The sequence below is a fragment of the Notamacropus eugenii genome, chromosome 4 (assembly GCF_028372415.1).
Source record: "Notamacropus eugenii isolate mMacEug1 chromosome 4, mMacEug1.pri_v2, whole genome shotgun sequence".
In the NCBI taxonomy this organism is placed as follows: Eukaryota; Metazoa; Chordata; class Mammalia; order Diprotodontia; family Macropodidae; genus Notamacropus; species Notamacropus eugenii.
This window is the reverse complement of record NC_092875.1, coordinates 205,561,916-205,588,889: the sequence shown is the minus strand read 5'-3', so window position 1 is coordinate 205,588,889 and position 26,974 is coordinate 205,561,916. Positions and strand designations below refer to the sequence as shown.

The 26,974-nt window shown below is 37.2% G+C and overlaps 1 protein-coding gene across 5 annotated transcripts in view; it reads right to left on the bottom strand.

The window, feature by feature from the left end:
- The window catches only part of MBP (myelin basic protein), a 218,754-nt gene that overhangs the window by 84,535 nt on the left and 107,245 nt on the right, over positions 1-26,974 (bottom strand). For all 5 annotated transcript variants that reach the window (XM_072604068.1, XM_072604073.1, XM_072604070.1 and 2 more), the window contains exon 3: positions 18,937-19,030. In XM_072604068.1, coding sequence (XP_072460169.1) covers positions 18,937-19,030 — 94 coding nt within the window. The remainder of the gene's footprint in view (positions 1-18,936; positions 19,031-26,974) is intronic.

The window sequence follows — 26,974 nt, the reverse complement described above, 5'->3', positions numbered from 1 at the left end:
AACAATTTTGTTTGAAGTAGAAATAACATGATTAGAAAAAAGCTGTGATTTAAAAAAAAATTATTTAGAAGCCTCAAGAAAGCTCAATGCTTATTAAATTCAATATACTTATTCTTTTCCCAAGGAAAAATTATGCATATGCATGCACTGAAAATTATCATAGAATTTTGCCCAAAGATAGCATTATGAACAGAAAACTGTAAAGTATAAGAAACTTTTACAAACATCGAGTTTGTTTAGTATTTCTGAGCGTGTACAATTTGAGCGATTACACATTTATATACCTCACTTTATATAACAAATATGTGTATTTAAAACTTGTTTAATGGTCTTTTGACAAATTTAGAATTTTTCCCCATTCATTCTGAATCAAGAACAAATCAGCACAGTTGTCCTGTAAATGGCTTGCACCAAGAACCTGTTGCATCTTGTTTAAGGAGCCTTAAAAGGAAAGGGCTCGATTTGGAATGAGGGGACACAGATTAAAATCCTTGGGCAAATCACCAATCTCCTCTGGGCCCTACTTTCCTTCCTCATCTGCAAAATGAGGGCATTAGATTTTGAAGGTCCTTTTCAGTTCTAAACCCACAATCCTATATTAAAGCTCTGAGAACAGAAGTGTGATTCATTAATATTTTGGAAAAAAAAGCTCCTAGAAAGCTATATGAATAATGCAAATTTTAATGCACTTGTAAGAATGTTCATATTGTTGTGAATGTCGGGCCTTAATGAGAACTTTAAGGCATGTTGAGAATAAGTGCTTAGGAATATGAGGTAAGATCAAAAGATCATTCTGTGGTTGGTTCCAAGATTACAATGAATAGTCCTACCATTTAAAACTCAGAGGATAAATGTATGCTCTTGTTGACAGAAAAGCAACTGTGGGAGAATTTAGATTCATGTTGTATCCAGGGGCCTCTTTGGAATCACTTAGAGATCTCATATTAATAACAAATAAAAACTTAGAAATCAAACAAAGTGTTTCTGGAAGTTAGAAAGGGAATGCCCCCAAAACCAACTTTGAGATGATGAACTGGCACAGGGCATTGGGTGACATATCTTTATTTTAAAAGAATCAAAATCAAAACAATACAAGAGTTAGCATGAAAGTAATGTTAAAAGAGAATGGAGAAAAATGAGGATTTGCCATTCCTGAAAAGCTTAGGGAAAAGAATGGGTAACTGATTATTTAACAAGTTTACTATCAAGAGTAACAGTAACTTATGACAATGATCTCACAATGATTTGCTAAAAAGATTAAAATATGGGGCTTTTTAAATCCTTTCTCTGCATAAATAACTCTCAGAGTTTGATTTCTATAATTCTCAAACAGTTAAGCCATACTGCTCCCTGAAGACTATTTTCATTTTGTAGAGCTACAGAACCTTAGAGTCATAAGAAAGTCCTACAGTCCAAGCCCTCTCAATCATGAGATCCAGCTATAACATCCCATTTGTCATAGTTCTCTCCTCTGAGGCCAAACAGAATAACTCCAATCCATCTTCCATATGACAACCTTTAAAACTTTTGAAAACCACAATTATATCCTGTTCCCCACCAACCCTAATCTTTTCCAGGTTAAATATCCAAAAATTTATAGGATTCTACAATCACAGTTTTTAAGCAGGAAAGGCGCCTCCGTGCTCATCAAGTATACTTTTTGCCCCCCTCAATTTACTACACTGAGGTACAAAAAAGGAAGTGACATGCCCAGTATCATAAGGGCAATAAGTGCCTGATATGGAATTTTGAACCCACGACTTCTGGCTCCTGATTCAAGTGTTCTTTCCTCTCTACCACAGGTACCCAGGTTGATTATTGGAAGTCTTTAGAGACATCTTTTTATGTTGACCTTGTAAAAAAAATTAAAATCAGAAACTGTAGTCTTTTAAAAAAAAATAAGCTAGAGTTGCTCCAGTTAATTTTACATAGGAGCATTGATATTACTAGCTATAACTTCTAATGTAGTACATATATGTATGTATACATAACATATGAAATTTTAAAATATAAACATATTTTATATAAAGCATATATAAGCACATAAAAAGTTTCTAAAAATATTAACAAGGCAGTTATTTCTAAATGTCTTTTTTTTCTGGAACAGTTGCAAATCTGTACCATAGTACTAAATGTGACTCAGGGCAGCATGCAGAACAATGGTGACAAACTGTATAACACGGCAGCACTGATGGATGGATCTTGGCACAATGTCTGCTTTTCAGTAATGGCATTCTAAGATTGAGAAACTACCCACACAGTATCAGCCCTTGTACCAGCTACTGGCAGTTACTGCTATTTTTTAATGAAAAAAAAAAGCTATAAAATTTCTCCCTTCAAACTTTTTTTTATTATGTAACTTCTAGAGAAATATTTAGACATTTGGTCAGAGAAAATATTGCGATGAAGAACTTCTTTCCCCCAAAAGATAGTTTAATGAAGTCAATGGGAAAGGAGAAAAGATGTAAAGATACAGTGTACAAAGATTTGATTGAAAGTAAACTCCTTCCTTTAAGTTCCGTTGGATATGCCATGCTTAGAAACATTATTGCAATTCAGTACTAAATATACTTATTTTTCTCATTAAGGAAATGTTTTGGACATCATGTGTCCTGATAATAAAGGCAGTTATTAGCATAACATTTTATCATGTTATCATGCTAATACTAGAAATAAAAAGAAAGGCATCATTTTTTAGAGTTCGTCTTTGAAGATTTGATCTTAAAATGAAAACCTTGATACCTTTTCTACCGCAATTTCAAGATTCACTGTGTGAACCCTGCAAAGACATTTTAATAATAACAGCTAACATTTATATGGTACTTAAAAAGTACCAGGCATTACACTAAATGCTTCATAATTATTACCTCATTTGATTCTCACAACAGCCCTGGGATGTAGGTATTATTATCCTCATTTTACAGATGAGGAGACTGAGACAAACAAAAGTTGAGTGACCTGCCCAGGATCACACAGCTAGTAGCGTCTGACTTAATCTGAACTCATATCTTCCTCTCCCCTGGTCCAATGCTCTATCCACAAAGCAATATATTCAAAACTGAAATCATTATTTTACCTTCAAATCTATCCCTCTTTCTCTGATTATGTGTTTATTAGAAGGTGATTAAATACAAAATTAGTGCTACTTAAAAAAGCAGAACCATTTTTGGGGAATTTCTAGGCAAGAAATTAATTGGCAAGGTAACGGTTTAATAATTTCCTAGATTGGAACTGTTAAGCAATAACACCCAGAAATATTCCTGCCGCTGATGTTGAAAGTTAAAGATAAAAGTTTAAGTGCTATCTTTTACCTTTGCTTAATTGTGAACTTTAATTTCAAACTCCTAGTTAGAGTATGAATATGCTTCTCTGGCATAAAATTAACTTACAGAAGTGCCTGGCATATTGTTGATCAGTCATGTCTAACTCTTTATGACCCCATTTTGGTTTTCTTGACAAAGATACTGGAGTCATTTGCCATTTCTTTCTTTAGCTTGTTTTATAGATGAAAAACTGAAGCAAATAAGGTTAAGTGACTTGCTCAGGGTCACACGGCTAGTATGTGAGGCCAGATTTGATTAGGTCTTCAAGAAGATTAGGCCTTCCTGACTCCTGGAGCACTCTATCTATGGTGCCACCTAGCTGCCTCTCTGCCACCTACCTGCCCCACATGGCATACAGCAGGTGCTTCATAAGTGCTTGTTGACTGATGGGTTAGAGCCATAGAGCATTAAGAGCTGGAAGGAACTATTGAGGATCATTCAATCCAATTCATAAACTTTATAGTTAAAAAAATCAAAACACCAAAATCATACGTTAGTTCAACAAAAGTCCTGATTTGTTATCCAACTAAATAACATTTCAAGGACATATTTATATGGTTTATAATAATCTTTTTTTTGGTTTTAGGTGACAATATCTTCAGATGCTTAAGTAACTTTTTTCTGGATCATTAATTTTTGCATTTTTTGTGCAGAGATTTATTTTAAAATATTCATCTTCTGAAACTGTTGTCCATTTTAAACTACTGAAACTAAGAATATGTGTTACTATGGAAACAAGCATTGATTTAAAATTGTTAAGCATGGAACATCTTTTGATTTAAGCAGAACCAAAAAAAATAATTCTGCTAATTGATGATAAAAGCTTTATGATTTTATTCATTTCTTTCAGATACTGCAAAACATCTTTAGTTTATGAAAACCTTTTCCCAACTTGTGAATTACTTACAAATCATGATGGATATTTGTTAAACATATTTCCTCTTGGCCAGCATATTTTGCTAGGAAAGGGGAAAAGGAAAAGCATAAGGCACTAGATGCATGAATCCAAGGACTGATAATAAGTATAAAGAAGGAAGGAAGAAAGGAAGCAAGCATTTATTAAGTTCCTACTATGTGCCAGGCAGGGCAGCTAAGTGGTACAGGGCCAGGTAGGTGGCACAGTGGATAGAGAGCTGGACCTGGAGTCAGGACGACTCATCTTTCTGAGTTCAAATGTCATCTCAGACACTTACTAGCTGTGTGACCCTAAGGCAGGCCCTGTACTAAGCCCTTAATGAACATCATCTCATTTGATACTCACAACAGCCCTGGGAGGGAGGTGCTATTATTACTCCAATTTTACAGCTGCAGAAAATGGGACTTAAAATGATAAAGTAACTCACACCATTTGTTAAGTGTCTGAGGGAGGATTTGAACTCAGGTTTCCCTGACTCTCGGTCTAGGACTCTATCCACTGTACCATCTCAAAGAACACAGCTTCCTTTTATTACTCAGATTTGATAGTTATTAAGATGATACAATAGTTTTCAGAACATGGATTCTCAGTCTTCAGGGAGTTATAACAATTTATCATTTATCATACTTTTCAGCCACCTTCTTGGTAGTTTAGTCCTAGTTGGCATTTCCTCTAACGTTCCCCTCACCCTCACCAAAGACGTTTTATGAGATTTTCAAGTGCTCATATTGCCTTCCCTCCATGATATTTCTCCTGATATCCAATCTTTCTCCCTCCCCTTGGCTTCTAGAGATGCTTTGTGATTTTATATCCATATTATTTAAAATTAAAGTGAAGTAAACCATGGGGGAAGGCTTACAAGATTTCATATGTAGCGTTGAGGAATTGGAACTGGAAACCTTATTTTCAAGTAAGGGTTCTTGATCTGGAGTCTGAAATTTAAAAAACTGATAACTGTGTTTCAATAAAATTGGTATCCTCCCTAATTTTCTAAGTTTGGTTTTGTACATTTAAAAATATTATTCTGAGAAAGGGTCTATAGGTTTCACCAGATTTCTAAAAGGGCCCATGACACAAAAAATGAAGAAGTCCTGTGAAGAACCCAATATAAGGAACTCTATATGGCAACCAACACCAACATTCGATATAATTATATCTAACAACCATTCTTAAAGGAAAAACACACCCACCTGGTCATGCTGGACCATGCAAATCTTCAGAAGACAAGTTTTATTTTTTTCCTTAGTGAGAATGCTAAAAGCCTTTGAAATTTTACTTTTAAAGCATAAGTGTTGTCTGCCAACATCACACTTGTAAGTCAAACCAGAACTACACTTTGTTTTTACTTCACAGACATAATTTGCTATTATAGGGATACTTCATTTTAGATAAAATGAGTTACTGATCATCCTGCTCTATGACTGCACACATAATGTCTCAGCTTCTATCATGGCCTCTAAAACATCAACACTTTTCTCAGTAATAGTTGTCAGCTCCAGAGTCAAGAGTCAACAATAGTACACGTCCTCCCTCTTTTAAAATGTTCCTGTGGTTATAGATGTGTTTGTTTTCATCAAAATGAAATTAAGAACACGAACAAGATTTCCCATAGAATTTACTTGCTGCTACGGCATTAAGGCCAAACCACAGAATCTTAAATACTCCAAATGAAGCTTCCCCCCTCTTTTCTCTTCCAAAAGTAAGGTTTTTGAATTCTAAATTCCAGTTGTTTTTGGTACCTGTGTGTTAAATGTTTACTTGCAGTGCTTCCTACACCATGTTAGCTCTGTAGATGAGAACAAGATCATTAAGATCTAGTTCAAAAAGCATTTTGATCAGAAATTTCTATGCCTTTCCCCCAAACACACATAAACCTTCAAGTAAAATGCACTAATGGAATATTTATATTTCCTTTGCTCAAAGATTTATATCTCCTTTGCTGAAAGATCTCCCTCTTATGTCAAGCCTATTTCCCCCCAGAAACTGTAACAGTGTCAAAATAAAAATAACTGATATTAGCTCAACCTAATGAAACATTCCAGTTTTGATGGATCTAAATTATACCCATCTACCCAGACTGCATTACAGTGAGTGATGTTCGCATCTCTAAACTGCCTCTTACCTCCCTGATGGTGACATTAAATGTGATAAAAGGGATGCCATATCCCATTTTCCATTTATAAAATCCACTACCATTTACTGGTGAAGCCTCCTATAGCTTGTTAGGAGTCATACAACTATACAAGAAACACCTAAAACACACCTAGATCAATGGAGTGGTACTTCATTAAGGATAAGTGAGACAGAGGACATGTTCAATAATCAGGTGGCTATAGGCACACAATTTTCATTTTTCCTCTATTAAAATTTTTTTTGGGGAAAAAGATAATAGTGAGAATGCTGGTGACTATCCTTAAAGCAAGAAAAATAATTTGAAGAAGAGAAAGAAAAAGATGATTCATTAGGAAGGCAGAAAGATGCAAAAGGACTAGTCCTTGCTATTTATCATAGGATGAAACCTAATAAGGAAGAAGCTTAGATTGCTTTCAAGATTCCTTTAGCCTCCCTTGACAATCTCACAGTTATGTATCATGCATGAATTAGAAAACACAAATGACAAAGATTTGGGGGCTGGGATTGGGCAGAAAGCTGCAATATGAACCAGCTTGCTCTTTGAAATAATGGATCTAAGATACAGTGGACCTAGACAGCAACAGAATTAGGGCCATAATGACCAAGACAAAGGGGTAAAACAGAGATAGACTTCAGCTTGTAAGGAATATTCTGACTAACGCTTGATTGAATGCTAGTACTTGTTGCTAACCACTGGCTAAAACCCATCACATCTGTTATTTGTACTATTTTAAGATTGTGTATTCTCTTTGTTTTTTATAAACTATTCACTTGCCCTTCTGTGGACATAATGACCTGGAATAACTTTAAGTAATACATTTCACTTTGAAGAATTAGGATCAATGAAGGGATGCAGAAACAAATTTCAAGTTCATGAAACTTTTATTAATCATTTAATATGATTGTTCACAGTGAACTAGATATTCTATTACTTCTTTCTCCATCTTTAGTGTCTTCCAATGCCTATAGGCCGTTCCTTGGTTCATTCCCATCCCACTTGTGCTTCTGGTTCTCTACTTTGCCACCATGACTTAGCTGACTAATCCCCCTGGAATATCCCTCCAACATGCCATGCCAGTCAAAAAACCAACCAACCAACAAATCAATCCATACACATTTATTGAAGGCTTGATAACCTACTCTCTCTTTGGTGAATTCCTTCCAGAACCTCCATTTTGGGGACAGACTCAAGAAAGCCATATTTCATTCCCTCCTGCTAGGCTCCTGATTCTCTTGGATCATCCCCTCTCCCTCCTCACTGTATTTCAGCTCCCTTTTATGTACTATCTTCCTTCATTGGAATGTAACCTCCTTGAGGAGAAAGACTGCCATTCTTTTTACTTAATTAGTATAGGCCTGGTAGTTAGTAAGTGCTTCATAAATGCTTTTTGCTTGGTACTATCATGAATTCAACTGAATCCAACATTTTAAAATGCCTACTATGTGCAAAATTGTGTGCTAAATGCTAAGGCTTCAAAGAGAGACATGACAAACTCTGCTCTCCAGAAACTGTAGACAAATAGGATGTATCCATGGGCCCTTGATTTGTGAGGTTTGGCACTTCCAGGATACAGTCTTCTATATGAGTTGGGGAGTCAGAAGCTAGAGCTAAAAGAAACCTGAGGTTTCATATCCATAAAACTGTGCCCTAGCATGGTTTTTCTTCGCTGACTTCCTGGTCTTTCTCCTTTACACACATATTCATCAGTTTGCTCTTCTGTGACTTCATGACTGCTGCTCTTACTCTATATTTCCATCCAATTTCACTTGGATAGGAATGTTCTGCTGCTGCTGTGGAGGCTACCTCTTATGAATGGTCTTGGCAATTTCTGATACAGAGAACACCTAAAGCAAGGCCAGTGCTTCATGTCTTCTTCCCAAGTTGGATAAAATGCAAATCATAGATATCAGGTAATATAAATGTTAATGGGGACAAGAAAAACATGAGAGTAAAGAATGGTTTTCCCTCTCTCCCACTACATTTAAATTTTTTTAAAACCAGATGTCAGTCTGTTAGGGTTTCAACAATATAATATTCATATACTACGGAAGCTAAATGCCATATTTGGATATGAAATCTTCTGGTTAACTTAGCCCGGATGCAATGTACTTAGGGAATTCACCTATTTCACTTGAAGGAAAGCACTTAGATAAGTAATTTCAGTATTTAATCAGAATATTGAGTTGGAAATACTGAATTTGAATATTACACGTTTAACCTACTAGCTAGATCAAAACCTAGGACCTGACAATGGAGGCCCAGTCTGGAGAATGCACATTCAGTTCTGGTAGATATTCCAGTCAAAAGGCTTTTCTTGCTCCTCACTAAAAGGATGCCAAATAGTCATTGGATATTTTCACTTGCTTTGAAGTGGAGGGTTGGGCCCCTGCATTCTGCATTATCACCTCCTTCCAGAAGCAGGCTTACTATAGCTTCCACCCAGTTTAGGAGCAGATGGAGCTTATCATGCCTGCTCCAAGAAACAGACTCTCAGTGGCTAAGCCCTCATTACTGCTGATTTTATGGGAAGTGGTTATGGATGAAGAAAGCCTCAGTAACATAGTACTAGTCAAAATATCCTGTATACATGTAAAATTCTGTTGTAAACTCATTTTACACACTGAAGCCAGTCTCACCAGTCTCCCTATTCATGGCATGCAGCAAAAAAGCCCTTGTAGATTTCTGTGTGAGATAGTGTAGTACAATTGAAAGAGATCTTGTTTGGGAGTCAGAAGAACTAGGTTCACATCCAAGCTCTGCTCTACGTACTTCTACCTCTGCACCCCTGAACAATCCCCTCACCTGTTTGGGCTTTAGTTCTTTATCTGCAATATAAGCTCTGGTCTCTTCTAACTCAAATCTTCTATCTGATAACAAGAGAACGTGTGTAGGCATTTTTCTTTTCCACTGGTATTTTTTGATTCACAGGACTTCCTTCGGAGAAGCCTGGGGAAAGATGGAGTACCTAGGGAGAAAGCTAGTTGCAACAGATTGGAAGGTCAACTGAACAACCTATAAGAACTAAGGACTCCTAGCCACAGTGATTCCACATAGAGAACATAGAAGTTCTTTAAAGCTCAGAACTGCAAATGGCAACAACCTGCAAAGTAAAAGCTCAAGGCTCTTGGAAGGCTTCAAGGCAGGAGCTGGAGGAATACAATATCTTTAGAATGCAGAAGTCTGCAAGACCCTTTCCCAGACTAAAGGAAGTTTAAAGAAGGAAGTAAAATCAAACACTCCAGGCTCAAAAATGGCCAGTGGAAGAACCAAAACCACCATTCCAAAACTAAGCTCTGAGCCAACTGCATGTTGCCCATAAAAATGTCTTTTGTCTTTTTGAAGCATACTAAGATCATCTCTGTATGGTCTCAGATATTTTTCCCCCCATTTAAACCATTCATGTAAACGTGGTTTAATTTAGACTGGTATATCATATGACATTCCTCCACCAGCACTCAGGATCTGTAAATAATCTCAATGAACTTTTTCTAAATCCTTATATCATACGTTCTAATTAAGTGAATCAATACTATATTGATCCTTCAACATTTTCTTTTGCATATATACATATATATTTCAAGTCATGTAGAGATGTTTATTTTCTGTTTTAATCTTTCACAATACTTTTATGTTTCTTTCCTCTCCACTTTGCTGGAGTACTTATCATCTACACCACAGAATGGTTTCTGGATTTCCTGGTTCTTTCGTTTTGTTTGTTTATCAATACTTACTCTAACTTCATTACCAGTTCAGTTTTACTCCTTCTCCTATTCTCTGTTTACTATTTTCAATTGGTACTACCAATAGTGCTCTCTTTCCTTCTTTTTTAGCTTATGCTTTCTCCACCTGCATCTTCTATGAAAAGTATACAGCTGCCTAAAAGCAGTATATTGTTTCAGGAAGAAGTGAGTAGCCCATTCCTGGATGTTTTTAGGCAGAGGTTGGATGACCACTTGTGCGTGACGTTCTTAAGGGAGTTTCTGATCAATTATGGTTTGGGCTAGATAATCTTGGATTCTTTTCCCACCCTCAATCCTTCTTTCCTTGTCTCTAGTTACATTTCCTAAGCTAGCAGGCTTTCTTATGGAAAGGTTCATCTTTTATAGATGTTGACAGATCTCTAGAGGACTTCCCTCCATGTAATGTATGATGGATCTCAACTTCAGCAATTTTTGACTATGATCCATTGTTACTGCGTGCTAAGATGCTGCTTCTTCTCTGAAAGAGGTGGATTTTTTTGGGAGGCTGTCATGGAGCAAGGCCAAACAAGGAGAAAATCTACTGTTAAGGAATGGTCAAGAATTGTTCCAAAAGCTTGAGAATTCTGGAAAGTTGTCATTGGATAGGTGAGGTTTCATTGCATGTTGTGATATAAAAGAAATGAGCAAATAGCTTTCACAATTCAATCACTAATATAGTAGAATGACGCAGAAAACGTCCATGTGAAGGAACGAGGGCACAAGAAAGGAGATGTGAGTGGTGGTGGAGCTCAGCATGCTAATGTAAAAGACAGCATTCTGAGAGTGCTGGGCTGGGAGAATGACAAGGCTCTAATGAGCTGTACGCTTGTCACTGCCAGGATATTTCTACATAAGAACCAATGTGGGAGTCAAAAATAGTCCTTTTCACTTCTCTTTTCCTTGTTCTTAAAACAAATAAAAAAGGAAAGGGAAGAAACATCACATTTTATTTTAAGTTGCTTACGTCCTCACTTGAGTGAAACCTTGGTGCAGCGGATAGAGAACTGGCCTCCGCGTCAGGAAGCCCCCTGATTCGAGTACCCCCTTGGATCCCTCTGAGCTGCATGACTCTGGGCAAGTCACTTAACCTTGTAGTTTCTGAGGTAAACCTCTTAAGACTAAAAGTTTCAGAGAAGGTATTGATCTACAAAGAAAGGGGAAGTTCCTTGGTAGGAGTTTTTGACCCTGAAGAAACCATGAGCCTGGAAAAGAATGTTCATTTTAATACTAAAGCATCACTGTGAAGATACTTCCCCTTACTTCTAGAAATAAGTATTATTTTATAAATTTACATGATATATACTTGAAAAATCAAATTTAGCAGTATGAAAGCTTTCCAAGAATGAGTGTTCAACTTTTGGCATACTGCAATTTTGTCTGAGGCAAAATGAAGCAACTCAAACTAAACATTTGAATACAGTTAACCCTCAATTTATGAATGAAATGTATCTGAAACTGAATTTTTAAGTCAGTCAATGAACATTTATTAAGCCCCTTCTTTGCACCAGGAGTTATGCTAAACACTGTGCTGTCAGTCATTTGGACCCCAAGACATGCTTTCCCATAGATACCAGGCTATACCGAGTGTGCGGGTGACCCTAGGTTCTTGAATGCCATGCCAAAGAGCTCAAGTTTTGGTAGGTTGTACTGGAGAGACATAGGCATGTAATTTTTGATTTATCAAGGAAACAAGATTGTAGAGGCTCTTCCCTATAAGGCTCAATTCCAAATAATGATTTTTTTTTTTTTTGCCTAAGCAACTTATTAAAAAGTCTGCTAAGATCTGGTAGGCATAAGATCTATGAGTTCTTTACCATGTAGGCTGATCTAGTTCTTTTCCTTAAAAGGTATTGAAACCATCCTTTAGACATAATTAGCTTGGGGACTAAAGGCTTTCTGGCCACCTGAGTACAAAAAGTCAAGAGACGTTCTAGTTACTCATGAATGCTTGACTGATGGGCCACCATGGGCAACTGAAAGGTTGGGGAGCCACATTCATCTGGATTAATATGGTATTCTCACTGAAAATCCTTGTTAAATATCCTTCCTTTGCTATGGCTAGGCAAATATTTTTTTTGCTAACCATTAGATGCACTACAAGTGTCTCATTTCTGTTCAATCTCAGACCTAAACTACCAGAAGGCTAGCATGGTCAGCCCTGATTCATAATATATAAACAAGTTGCTTACCCCCTCTGATCCTCAGTTTACTAATATATAAAACAGGGATAATAATAGTACCTGTAGTACTTACCTCACCCAGAAGGTTATTTCAAAGATCAAGTGAAATGACATAGACAAGCTTTACAGAAGTTGTGAATAAGTGTAACATGTTATTAACATTATTAATGCTGATGATAAGGAGGAAGAGGATGCTGTGGATGTACAAAAGGGTTGCAGTATGCATCCATAAAGGGAGTATTCACATCACTATAATTTTGGGGATATTTCCACAGAAAAACAAATTCATGAAACTACTTGAGTTTGCACTTGGGTAAATTATTTTAAAAAGATCATATACATTTTTGAACCCTATACAACCCTGTGAAGCTGGTATCGTAAGTCTTATTATGTCCCTTTCACAGATCTGGGATTGTGACAACTACATTTTCAAGCCAAGTGCTCTGACGTCAAGCCCAGTCTGCTTTTCACCATACTACCTGCCTTTCTAAAATGTTTATTGCTGTCCTCTATATACTATCATCCCTCCCCTCTCCAATTTCTGATCCAATCTGGCATAAAACTTTTTGAGTGTATTTTGCTGTATATCGCCTATTTTCTGGTATAACAATCCACCAACCCTTATTGAACAGCTCAAAACAAAACAAATAACTTTGCAAAATCAATAGGCAAAGTGACCCACTGTCAAGGAAATATACTTCATCATCTGTTCTCTGAGAGAGAGAGAGACTGATCATTAAGGGATAATTCTGTAGAAAGACATGATTGTTTGATCAATGAGGGACTTATATCTAGTTGTATATTTCGTTGTCCTGTTTGCTGTTTTACTGATAGGGCTATTGACACATTTAACTCTTAAGCTTTAGATAGGGTAGGACACTGAGAAATAGCAAAGCTCATTAAGACAAATAGACCATAACTCTGTACTCTCAAATTCGATCTCAATTTATATCTGAGTGAAAGTCAAAGTATTTGTAACTTCTGAAAATGATCTGCTAAATGAAGTTTGATTTTGAAGGAATCAATTGCTGCCTTGTTCAGAAAGCCTAGAATGACACATTATTTGAATATCTCAGAATGTATTATAAAATAAACATTAACATCATTCCTAGTTTACTTTTCTGTCAGTGCAGTGGTGAGGATAGAATACTAGCAGGAATGAAGGTGAAGGAGGGCACAGGTGATATTTCATACTCTGTAAGGGAAACTATTCAAAAGAATGAGCACTGAAACAAGGGGTAACTAAAGGAACCGAAGAATGGAAAGAACTGTTAGGGTATCTCTTGGATCAAATCAATTTCCTTGGTGATGAAACAGCGTCTGGTAAGTATCGGTGGATGTTGCAAAGGGAAAAAGCTTTAAGGTGGGAAAGTAAGGGTTGCATTCTGGCAATGAACCAGCTGAGGCTAATCTGGTACTTACCGGTTGTGCTTGTGCCTGTGTCTCTGCATTTTTGACCATCATCATTACGGTGCACGGGGTGTGGGCATTTGTGAATGTGTGGTAGGAATTTCTGGGTGTTATTATTAGTCCTGGAGTCCGCAGGCGGTGTGCATGAGGATTTGGGGAGTAGACACAGATATTGGGTCCAGTCTAGTGATGCCTATCTGAATGGTACCATCTCAGCTGACTCAGGATTTCCATCCCTTAGAGTGGTGAGACACACAGTAATTTTTTTTAAAGCAAAGTTGCACTACCACTAAAAAAGTAAAGTTATACTTGTCTGTTCCACAGAAGTTTGTAAAAGCAGTGATTAAACGTTAAATGTTAAATACTAAAATTATTTTTTGCGTTCCTTCTGTTGTGCAAAAAAGGTACTACTGTTTGTTGTGAAAGTTGATGCTCTCTCTCTCTCTTCCTTCCAGCTCAGGATGTAAGCAACACAATAAGCTGAAATATTTCAGTATGCTCTGTGATAGGAGAACTCAACTTATCATGCACATAACGAATTTGTTCTTAATCAGTTCCAACCAATATTGTCTTAAAATACAAAAAATTATTGGATTGTAAGCTGTGCTCCCCAAATGTACACTGTGTTTAAACATAAAAGTAGATAATCACATTCTCATTGTTCCAGAATAATGAAATGATAAAATATTTCATAACTGCTTCAACTGCACTTTTGCCCTTGTAGAACCTGTCAATGACTAACGGAGAGTGTTGGATCATAAGCTCATAGATGTAGAGCTGGAAGAGACCTCAGAAGATATCTAGTCCAAATTCCACATTTTTTAGATGAAAAAACTGAGGCCCACTTGTCTAAAGTTACACAGGCAGGAATTGTCAGGAGCCTTCTAAATCCCCCAGTTCTTACGTGTTATTTCCTTTGTACCAGAATTGCAGAGATGCTTTTTGTATGATTAGCATGGAATTTAAATGGGAACACTGGTGTTCAATATGTGAGACACAAAACACAATTAACACATTCTTTCAGTTCTCAGCTTTGAAAGAAAAGTTGGTAACTATTTTGAGTAAATTTCACAGATATTTTTGAAGAGACCAGTGGTGCCCCCTGTTGGATAATTTGACATTTCTAAAAATGTAATTTCAGGAGTGATCAGAAAATTGTTTAGGTTAGCATTATTTAGAATCACAGAGTTTTAGAATAATAAGTCTTAAAGGAGCCTTAGAAAGGATCTTTTCCACTCCTTTCATTTTGCAGATGTGAAATGAGAGATAAGCAAGTTTCCAAAGTCATACTACTACTCAGGGACAGTGAGGGGGACCAGATAGGGCTCATCTATTGGCTCCTAGCTTTCTTCAGTTGATTAAAATGACTGTAGAACATGGAGGAAATAAATGGTTAAAGTACAAAATATTAAAAATCTTGCAATTATACGAATCAAATTTGGAAGTATGGTGGCAAATATCCTTTTGTCCCCTTAGAATAAATGTTCTGTACTACCTGCTTTCCAAAGTTGCAAGGATTTGGGTGTGTTAAACAAGGTAACCAAATTGCAGCAAAATACTATAACTCTACAAAATTTGGTAAAAATATATTCCCGAGGCTCCTTGGAGCAGCCACAGTTTTCCTTTCTTTTGTTCCAATAATTCAAAACAATATCATGGTGTAAATGCAACATTTTTAGGCAGGGAATCTCAGAAAGACTGCATTTAAGTTAGCTATAAGTGGTTCTAAAAATAGCTACAATTATAAAAAATGTAATAGAAAATTTAAAAATAAATGCATCATCAGCTGAATTGCTTTGGCTCTCACAAGGTCACATAGGAAGGCTGCACAGATCTTGAATTCAGATATTCGTTATGTGTCTCAGTATCCCAGAGTTAATTTTTTACTAATTCATCTTATTAGCATTTTATATTTTTTTGTCCTGACTGACAACTTCTCTCTCCCTCTTGCTTATACAGCAGAGAATGTTATTCTCTGTTTTGGTATTTATAAACCTATCGCAAATACATAAGAATAATTATTATCATTTCATTCTAAGGATGTGCATATTTTCCTCTCCCTCTTATAAGTGGAATTGTTTGTTATCCAGTTGTTCGTTCAGTCACGTCTAATTTCTTATTTCCTTAGCAAAGATGGGTTTGCCTTTTCATTCTCCAGTAGATCATGGCAACCAGAAGCTAAGTGACGTGCCCAGGGTCTCACAGATAAGTAAGTATCTGAGGCTGAATTTGAACTCAAGTCATCTTGACTCCAAACCTGATACTCTATTGTGCCACCTAGCTGCCTGGAGACAGTACAGCGTAATGGAAAAAAAGTGAATTTGGAATCAGACTTCCTCAATTCAAATCCCAGGCAAACTCTGCTACTTGCTGTCTGGGTATGCTCAGATTCATCATCTCAAAATGAGACAGTTGAAGTAATGTTTTCTATGAACTGGGAGACCCTGGCTATGTCACTTAACCTCTGCCTGACTCAGTTTCCTCAATTGTAAAGTGGGTGTAATAGCACCTATATCCAGGTGTCTTGTGAGATATATTTGTGCGTATGTACATATAAATATTTCACACACACATATATTCACACCTATAGATTTCTCTATATATCTATCAGTAATGAAATACCTCCCAGGGTGGTTGTGAGTGTCAAACAAGATAATAATTGTAAAGTGCTAAATTTAGCATAGTGCTTTCTTAGCATATAGTAAGTGCTATATAAATGTCAGCTATTTTAGTTATTTTGTAAAGTTCTTAGCACCATGCCTAGCATATAGTATGAGCTTAATAAAAAATCTTTATTCCCTCTTTCCCCTCTTCTAGCTCAAAATGGGTGGGTTCAAAAATGACTCCAAGCCTGGACACCTGGAAGGAATGCGGTGCATTAACAGAGAGAGAGGTTATGTCAAGTCACATGAAATGCACATACCTAGGGTTACAGAAGCCCCACAAGCTTTCCTTCTGTTCTAAGTCATTCTCAGTCATGCATAAGCTAGGAGAGGTTTATGGTAGTTCACTGGTGAAGGAAAAAATGTTGCTTAAAAAGGGGTAACTTAAAGAGCATTTCAATTTGCTTTCCTTCTCAAAAACTGACAGGAGTGTAAGACATGCTAGAAGCAAGCTTGTTTATCTGGAAGAACAAATGTGTCTTAAATACTCTCAGGCCCAATTTTAAAGTTCATTTGTATACTCTGATACAGATGATAATAGCTAATCTCAAACACTTCTAAAGTGCTTTAAGGTTTGCAAAGAAAACTCTTTATAGTTATTATCTCACGGATTGTCACAGCAGCCCTATGAGACGGGTGCTTATTAGAGATGAGGAGCTTGAGGTTGAGAGAAGCATAGATCTGTCCAAAGCCTCAGAGCTGGTGAGTGTCTCAGGAAGGATTTGAAGTCACATCTTAACTAATTTCAAGTTCAGTATTCTATTCATTGTGCTACCTAGCTGTCTCTGTGAGATCCTGTGTCTTGAAAGTTCATCCCAGAAAGGTTAAAGACTATTTGGAGGCCTATCAACCACTATTTCATCTTTCTAAATGAATGAAAAGCCAATTATATTAGAACAGAATCTATGCTTCACATCAATTTCGTCAGACAGTCAATAGTCAATAAACATTCATTAAGCACCTACTATGTGCTACACTGTGCTCTGGAACAGGCTTCATACCTTCTAACTGCCAATACTCCATAATCAAAGGCAAGATTTAATTTCCATGAAGGATGAGAAGTTGGCTAAAATTATTATAAAATCACTTACACTCATAATATCTAAAAGAGTATATATATATATATACACATACATACATCTCCTGTACTGATGCTTCTTCATAATCTTACAGGAATACCATAAAAGTTCATCTCCAAGCAGTTGGTATAGATAAGAATTAAAACAAAATTTAGAGAAATATAAATTATAAATAGAGTTGATTTTAAAGTTCATGGAGTCTACAGAAATTCCATTCAGTTCACAAAGTCTGATTTGACCCTGTTGCTCTTTACCAGTACAAACACTGTAATAACTCCCAGAGTTTTCTCCTTCCTTCACCTTTCCTTCGTCATATCACTAATAATAGCTGACATTTCTATAGCTCTTAAAGGTTTATAGAGCACTTTATTCTGGTGATCTCATTGGATCTTCACAACATTGCAGGGAGGTAGGTACAGCAGGCATTTTTGTTCCCATTTTACAGCTGAGAAAACTTAAGCTCAGAAAAGTCCTTCCTTGTCACAACCAGTACCTTTTGGAGATGGGATCTGAAGCTAAAACTCTCCTAACTCTAGCTGTCTTCTCATTAAATCCACGGCTTCTGGAGTATAAGAACATTAAGTCCACACATAGCAAATTGTTGTCAGAATTGTTAACCAGGTTACTACGGATGCAAATAAAAAGCAAATAAAAATCATGCAGATTTGTTTTGTATTTGTTTTATACTCACTATCTGATTTCTATTAGGGTGAGGTGCATTTTATTCTGGCTTTGAGTCTTTGGGTCAGTGTTCATTTTTCCAGGTGTCTTAAAATAAGGAAAAATTGAACAAAAGTCTTATGCAGGAAAAGGATGGATGGGCAGGGAAGAAACAAAGCAACAGAAAGAGGAAGAAGAGATACAAGGAGATTTCCCATCTTAACCTGGGCTGGTAAGAAATTGAGTACAAAAGAACAATTTTATAAACAAGCAATGAGAAGCAGGATGGGAGGGCATTTATATTATAGGGCATTTGCCCAGCAGGAAGGTAACATGTAGATATTCAACCAATCAGACTGAACTTGGTTTAAGAAAATCAGATTTTAGTGACTTTAGCCTCTAACCTGTTTCTATTTACCCATTATTTTGATAACACTAAAAGTCTTAGATTTTTAGAACTATACAAATTCTTTTTACTATGGGGGAAAAAGAATTTACTTGTTAAGCATTCTTTGGTATTTTTACGTCTTCATTTGCTCATTTTCATGGGAGATGGTAGTCTTTCTCAACCACCAACAAATCCCTCTGTGAAAAACAATCATGCTTGAAAAAACAGAATTACCTCTACCACAAAAAGAAGACTCCAAGTCTATTATATTGGCTATCTTGATTACTGTAGCTATGCCTTTCTTTGGGAATGTATAGTACTTTACACATAGTATTCTCATGTATTTCTAAATGCATAATAAATTAGAGTATATGCAAATATACACATAATGTGTGCATTTATTCAAAAGATTCCCTCCATTTTCTGGTTCTTGGAGTACATACCAAACACTTCATTGTCTTCTGGGGTTTCCTGAGGAAGTTCTTGGGTTGCAATGGTTCTCTTGTTTTCTGTTTGCCCCACATTCGGTTCAGCATCCTGTAACAGAAAGTCATATCTTGAGATCCTTCACTTGCTGGCTTTGTGATCTTTTACCCTCATGAAGTGAAACTCAAAACCCAGTTATGCTTTATTCTGTGTGATAACCTGTGTGATAACATCCTTCTGCAAAATCATAGAGGACATCCAATCCAAAATCCTGATTTAAAGATGGAAGAAGGTGAAGGCTGAAGAAGTTATTACTCATTCAAGGTCACACAGGTAGTAAGTCTCAGAAACAGGATTGACATCCAGGTGCTACAATACCAAATGAGGTGCTCTTTTACAGTAGCTGCCTCTTCAAAAGGCACTGATTTTTTTTTTTTAATGTTCATAAAGCAAATATTTAGATATACTTGGTCAGGGGTGGGGAACCTGTGGCTTGTGGCCACATATGTCCCTCTAGGTCCTCAAATGTAGTCAAAGGGCTGCACTTGAGGATGCAGAGGGATACCTGTGGTCTCAAGGCCTCAGGTTCTTCAGTCCTGCTATATGTGCATATTGTAACTCTTCCGAGCATTTGCGTATAGGGGTTACCTGATGTCTGTGGCCTTCTATCAGTTTCATCCTGAGTGACCTCTGTTTTTCTTGTTCAGTCTAACTCTTTATGACCCCATATTGGATTTTCTTGGCAAAGATATTAGAGTGGTTTACCATTTTGTTCTCCAGTAGATTAAGGCAAAACAGGTTAAGTGACTTGCCCAGTGTCACATTGGTCATGAGTGTCGGAGGCCACGTTTGAACTCAGCTCTTTCTGACTCCAGGCTCTGTGCACTATCCACTGAGCTACCTACCTGCTTCTGAGTGACCTCTAGCAAAGCAGAAAGAGGTCAATGAGTTGTGGATATTTCAGTTCACAAACAGGAGAAAATGAGAGAAGGAAGAAAATTTTAAAAAGGAAGAAAGGAAAGAAATAAGGAGAAAGACAAATATAGATCATATGATACATGTACAAGATATTCTATTGTGCTTGTTGTATGTCTTTGCCACATGTAACCAGAAAGAACCTTGGGGCTTTTTTTTGGGCGGGGTGTATATCTGATGTCAGGAAACTACATATACTCTCTACTATGTCTTCTCTCTTTTGCTGTAAATCATCAAATCATGAAATTATCCATCCTCAGATCAGCAGAGTGATTATGTGTAAAGAATATAATAACTCTGTAAAGTGGAGATATTTATACCAACAACCTCACAGGGTCCTAAGGATAGCTCCCTTCAAACCCTAAAACTATTTAAATGTTATACTAGTTAAAAGACAGAAGTTCTGTTCTCCACAGAACTAAATAAAAGATGACCAATGCGGTTCTGTTGGCGGCAGATACACATACTAAAGGCAGGTATGTAGAAGGAAAGGTCTGGATAGTGGAGGCATTGGCTTTTCCACTAGTTTCTGTCCTCAACATCATGCAACCTGAGCAATGGATGGATATAGTCAGACCTGTGGTTTTAGAAATTTCAATAATAATGATATGTTACTCAAATGGATCCAGGACAAACCATGTTTATCTATCTTACAAATTCAGAGTAAGAAGGGATGGTAGAGGCCATTAAGTCCACCCTCTTTATTTCCTAGATGAGGAAAGAAAGGCACAAGAAAGTTAAGTGAATAAACCAGCTAGTAAGTATCTAAGGCAATATTTCAACTTTGTTCTTGACGCTCAGTCCAGTGTCCTATGTGATGGAAAGCAGTAAGTCCACAAAAACTCCTGACACTGAGGGACGTTTCCCTTTTTTTCAACTTCTCACTTCCCTGCTTCTAATTCTAATACCTGTACTGTCACCATTTTACACATTCTTGAAACACAAACCATTCAGTGCAGGTGGTAATAAATTATGACATATGAAAAGAAAACAACTGAAAAATTAGTTTCCTCAGTGATTCAACGACCAACAAAAATCCAAATGTTTGATGGAGCACAATGTGGTAAACGTAATACTTGCTTTTAAAAACTAATCGCCCAATGCAGTCATCTTATGAACTACTAATGTTTATATAAACAAAACATTTCCCCAGTGCAAAATGCTGGATTCAAAATTAAAACAAACGTGTTTAACTATGATTTAATTTTCAGAGACAAAGGGGAAAAAAAATTTTCTGAACACAGTCAAAGTTCAATTATCCAGCAGTATTTCATCTATTTTTGGAGTGGGCCACATGATTAGGGTCTCCTTTTGAGAAATATGATGGCCGTTAAGTAGATGGAATATCTAGTTTCAAGTCATGAGACTTGAGTTCAAGTTAATTCCAGCTTTGCTTTTATTTTTTTTTTTTACTAAGTATGTGACTTTTAGCTTGCACAATTTCTCTGAGTCTGTCTCAATATCCTCAAAATGAGGTCTAATAACGTATGACGCCTTGTGGTAGATTTCTAAATGGGGGTGGGGAATGTGGGGGTTGAGGCCTTTTAAGTTATTACTGCTGTGATCTGTTTCATAATGTCTGATGTGTGATCTCTATGATCCATCCTAACTGCTTATATACATGAAAGCATAATTTTATAGCCAACACAAAGTAAATGAAACATCTGATCAAGTGATGGAGCTCCAGAGCCACAGCCATCACTAAGAAGCTATTTACTCTCAGAGAGATATTCAGGGCATGAAATAACTAATAATCAGTTCTCTCCAAAGCTTTGCCCACATTGGCCAGATGTCCAATCAAGATCTTATGATCTCGCAAAAAAGAGCTTTGTGGAGATGGAGGAACAAGATACATCTACTGATGTTCACTAGACTATGTCAGGACACCTGCCATGTGACAAGGGTAAATCATCTGGAAAGTTTGAAGGGCACTAAAAGTTCACTTTAAATAAGTGCATGTTTTTTTTAATCTCTAAATTTGACCTTCTATGATAGTTTTCTATAGATGGTTTAAACCAAAAGGAATGGCTTTAACCATCTCTCATGGCACTCTAAAGTACTTAGTAGAAGACATTAGAACTTCAGAAGTGGAAGAAACTCACGTTGTTAGAAACCCTGCATCTTAGTAGTGAAGTTCTGCACTTAAGATTTCAGTGAAAGTTGCCAAGGCAAACCAATGATTCGAAGGCTAGCTTCGATGTAATAAAAATGACCATCATCATTTTGCACCTTCCCCCACTCCCAATTTTCAGTCTCTATGGTATCTGTCCTTGATGCCTACAAGTATGAATTCTCTGTCCTTTACAAACTCTCACTTGACCTTATGTAATCAATCATCCTATGTTTCATCACGTTCACAGCCAAAGCAGAAAACCCTGCACATATTCTTTGCCTCGTTTTCCTTTCTTCTCACTCATGGTCCTCTTGGTCACAATCCTTTCAACTTTGGTTCATGACCCCATCAATCAATTGAAACTGTTCCATCCAGTTACTAATGATGCCTTAACTGCCAGATCCAAAGGCCTTTTATCATTCCTCATCCTTCCTGCCTTCTCTGTGGCATTTGACACTGTGGACCACATTCTTCTCCTTAATTTATCTATTCCTGGGTTTTTGTGATTCTACTTTTTTCTTGGATCTCCTACTTGCCTGACTGTGCCATCTCAAAATCCTTTTACTGTATTATCACCTATGATCTGACTCCTATCTGTGGGTAAACTCCAAGGCTCTGTCTTAGGGCACTCATGTCTCTCAACCAACCATCTTTTTCAGTAACCTCATCAGTTTTCCTAGACTCAACTAGTGTGTGTGTGTGTGTGTGTGTGTGTGTGTGTGTGTGTGTGTGTGTGTGTGTGTGTGTGTGTACACACACACACATATGTATATATGTATGCACACACATATACATATACATACACACATCTCAAATTAAATAGGTTCAAAATAGAACATTACCTCTCCCCTGAACCCAATCCTGTTCCACATTTCCTAATTTCTATCCAGGGTACCACCATCATTACTCTGGTTCATATCTTGGGATACATTCTCAGTTCCTCACTTTCCCTCACCCCACGTATCTAATCAGTTGCCAAATCTTATTGATTTTTGCCTCCACAATATCCCTCTCATCCATCCCCTTCTCTCCATTCATGTATCCACCATGCTCATTAAGGTCTTCATCACCTCTTTCTTGGATTTGCAACAGTCTCATAATTGGTTTCCCTTCTTCAAGTGTCTCCCCTTTCCAATATATCTTCCATGGAATAGCCACCATGGTAGTCCTAAAGCACAGGGCTGACCAAGTTGCTCCTGCTCAATAAACTCCAGCAAACTCACTAGCCTCTAGAGTCAGATGGAAGTTCTTTTGTTTGAGTCCTTTACAACCTTGCTTGAACCCAGTCTTTCCAGTCTGATGATACATTATCTCCCTGCATACACTGTACGATCCAGTCACTGTTTATTACATACGATATCCCATTTCCCATTTCTATGTCTTTGTCCTGGCTTGTCCTTCTTATGTCAGGAATGCATTTCCTCTTTACCTTCCCCCTTAGAACTTCTAGCTTCCTTCAAAACTTAGATCAGACACCACTTCCTACATAGTAATGTCCATAATCTCTCCAAATGGTAGTGCTTCCTTCCTGAAATTACCTTGTTTTTACTCAGTATATATTACATATGTGCATGCATATTGATTCTCCTAAAAAGGAAAATGTCCTGAAAGCGCAGGCTTCTTCAATTTTGTTTTTGTATCCCTAGTGCTGAGCATATTGATGAGCACATAGTAGGCACTTAATAATTATTTGTTGATGTGTTGGTGGATTGAGGTAGTGAAAACATTATCTCCATCTTAAAATGTGGAAATTAGGGCTCAGACAGGTTCATTGACTTGCCTGTGGTCACGGAGCTAGTTAATGTTCCAGCTGGCATTTCCAAATGAACTAAGTTCCTCTGATTCTACATCTGGTCATCTTTCTACTATATCACAGTGCTCTATCAATAGCAAGATATACTAAAATATGTCTACAGAAATTAAATCATCTCATTTACATAATGGGAAAGAAAAGGGAATAGGCATTTACATAATGCCCACGATATGTCAAGCACTAAGCTAAACATTTTTTACAATTAATATCTCATTTGATCTTCATAACAACCCAATGAAATAGGTGCTATTATTATTCCAATTTTACATACAAGACAACTGAGGCAAGCAGAAAGTTAACTGATTTGCCCCCTGCTGTGCAGTTTGTAAATGTTTGAGGCCAGATTTGAACTTGGGTTCTTCTGACTCCAGGCTTAGTGTTCTATCCACTGTACCAGCCTAGCTAAAGGGGAAAGGGCTGCTATAGAAATATGTGGAATTTAGAATCAGGGGACCTAGGGTCAAATCCCAATTCAATTCTTTAACTACGGTGTATGCATGTATGTATATGTATGTACCTTGCTCAAATTACTTAACCTATTTTGATCTTGTTTCTTTTAGTGTGAAATGAGTGGGTGTGTTCAATAACCTACAGGGGGTTTTCCAGCTCTAATTCTATGACCCTGGGAAGTAGCAGAGTAAAGTGAAATTAGGTTAGAGACAGGAAAACTGATTAATTAATTTTCATTCATAGTTTAGCATTAGCTGAGCTGAAAGACAACAGGGAAAGAGGGACAGATGTACTGTTTAGGAGGGATACACAAAGGACTAAAGTTCCATTTGAGATCCAGGAGATAAAGACCTGGAGAGAACTGTGCCAATAAACCTCAGGTTGTAGATTACTACTGTCTTCCTGCCTGAGAGCATTTCCAGATAACCTGGTTTCCTCATCTGAGGAGATAGTGGTAGGTCTTGAGAAATGCCTAACATCACCTCGGCCTATTAGAAAGCAAAGGAGGGAAGAAGTAATTAAAAAAAATCAAAGCAAAAAATGTTCTGAGGAGGCACAGGGCAATCAAAGTTGGTCCCAAGATAGTGGGGAGTGGAATAATGTGACGGAGGAAAAAGGGAAAGCAAATTAGAACTTCATCACCTGAATCCTACTCTCAATTCTGAGCTTTTTTTCCATAGAGGATGATTCTAGGCATTGGGTGGCAGCCATTATCAGCATCTGATCATCCATATCATGGAATCCATTTCACCAAACACTTTTTGTGTCAATGAAATTCAAGGCCCTGAGGCAGTTACCAAGGCTGATCAGAGATATATATGGCAAGGTCTCTCCTTGACCCACAAAATAATACAAAGTAATGAGGAGAGGAAACAGGGATATGAAGAAAAGTCAGACTAAATGACCTTGGAGTTTCCTTTTAGCTATTGACATTCATTCTATTACTATGATGTAAATTATATTATGGTAAGTGCATGGAAGAAGATCATATTAGGATAGATCAGAGGATGGGGAGATTCATTCCGGCAGGGTCCTGTATGTTGGGGGGAAAGAAGGTAGGTCAGGAAACCTTTTTTGAAGAGGTAGCCATCTGACTTGGGCCTGGAATGCCAGAAAATTTTTAAAAGGGAAGATAGAAAGCAAACACATTCCTTTTTGAACTAAATGGCACAGTAAAATACAGTTTGGCCAACACTGAGATTATGTGAAGGGAAACAGTAGGTTATCCTTTTGATAAGGAAATAAAAGTAGGTTTGGGTCAGATTGTGGAAGATCTTGGTTGGTTGTTGTGTTTTGTTCTCAAAGAGGTTGAAAATGACATCACTATGGTAGAGTCAAGTTTCAGTATGTCTAACTGTAGTTGATCAGACCAGTATGAGTTCAGAATGCCCAACCACAGCATTTGTATCCTCAGCATGTAGCACAGTTCCTGGCATACAGTAGGTGCTCAGTAAATGCTGGTTGATTAATAGCCCTCATATAAACATATGATTAAATGTTTGTCCTTCTTTAAAATGGCCTCACTTAGCTTTATCATTTAAGGAAGATTTCCTTTAAGAACTGAATAACTTTGTTTATTCTTTGGAAGAAGAAAGAAATAAGTCAGCTATATGTGGGAATATCTCCAGACCCCTTTAATTAAGTAATAAAACTGATTCTATCATAACTTTCCTGAACTAATCCAAATATTAATCTATTTATATCTTCTGATATAGAAACTAAGACTACTAAACACCCCTTGAAATATTCTTATAGTAAGAAAACAGCCTTTTTACTCTTTTCTATGCACAATTCCTGCCATAGGGGTCAATACATTTTTACAGAATCTCAGAGTTGGAGGGGACCTCTAAGGTTACTTAGTTCACACTTAGGAAGCTATGGTGATACAACGGATAGAGTATTAGGCCAGAACTTCATATAGTGCCTAGCACATGGTAGACACGCAATAAATATTTATTGACTGGAGTGAAGAAGACATGAGTTCAAATCCAGCCTCAGACGTTTGCTATCTGTGTGCCTCTGGGTATATAATTTGACCTCTGTCTGCCTCAGTTTCCACATCTGTAAAATAGGGTTAATAACAGCAGGTATCAAGTGAACTAATAATTGTAAAGCATTTTGCAAACCCTAAAGCACTATATTCAGTTCAGTCACGGGTGAATCTGTGACCCCACCTGAGGTTTTCTTGGCAGAGATACTGGAATGGTTGGCTACTTCCTTCTCCAGTTCATTTACTGAGGCAAACAGGATTAGTGACTTGCCTGGGGTCACATAGCTAATAAATGTCTAAGGCCAGCCAGATCTGAACTCAGGAAAGTGAGTCTTCATGATTCTAGGACAGCTACTCTATCCATTGGGCTACCTAGCTGTCCCAAGGCACTCTGTAAATAGCAACTATTGTTAATGTTTTTGTTATCTTGGACCTAAATAGGAGACACTTTGACAAACATACTGACAAAAGTATGGTTATCTAGCTCAGGGATGGGGAGCTTGGGGCTTCTAGGTCCTTCAGTGTGGCCTTGTGACTGAGTCCAAGTTTTACAGAACAAATCTTTTATTAAGGGGATTTGTTCTGTGAAGTTTGGATTCAGTCAAAGGGCCACTCTTGAGGACCTAGAGGGCCACATGTGGCCTTGAGGCCGCAGGCTCCCCAACCCTGATCTAGTCTTTGCTTGAACATTTTCAGCAATACTGTCCCCTACCC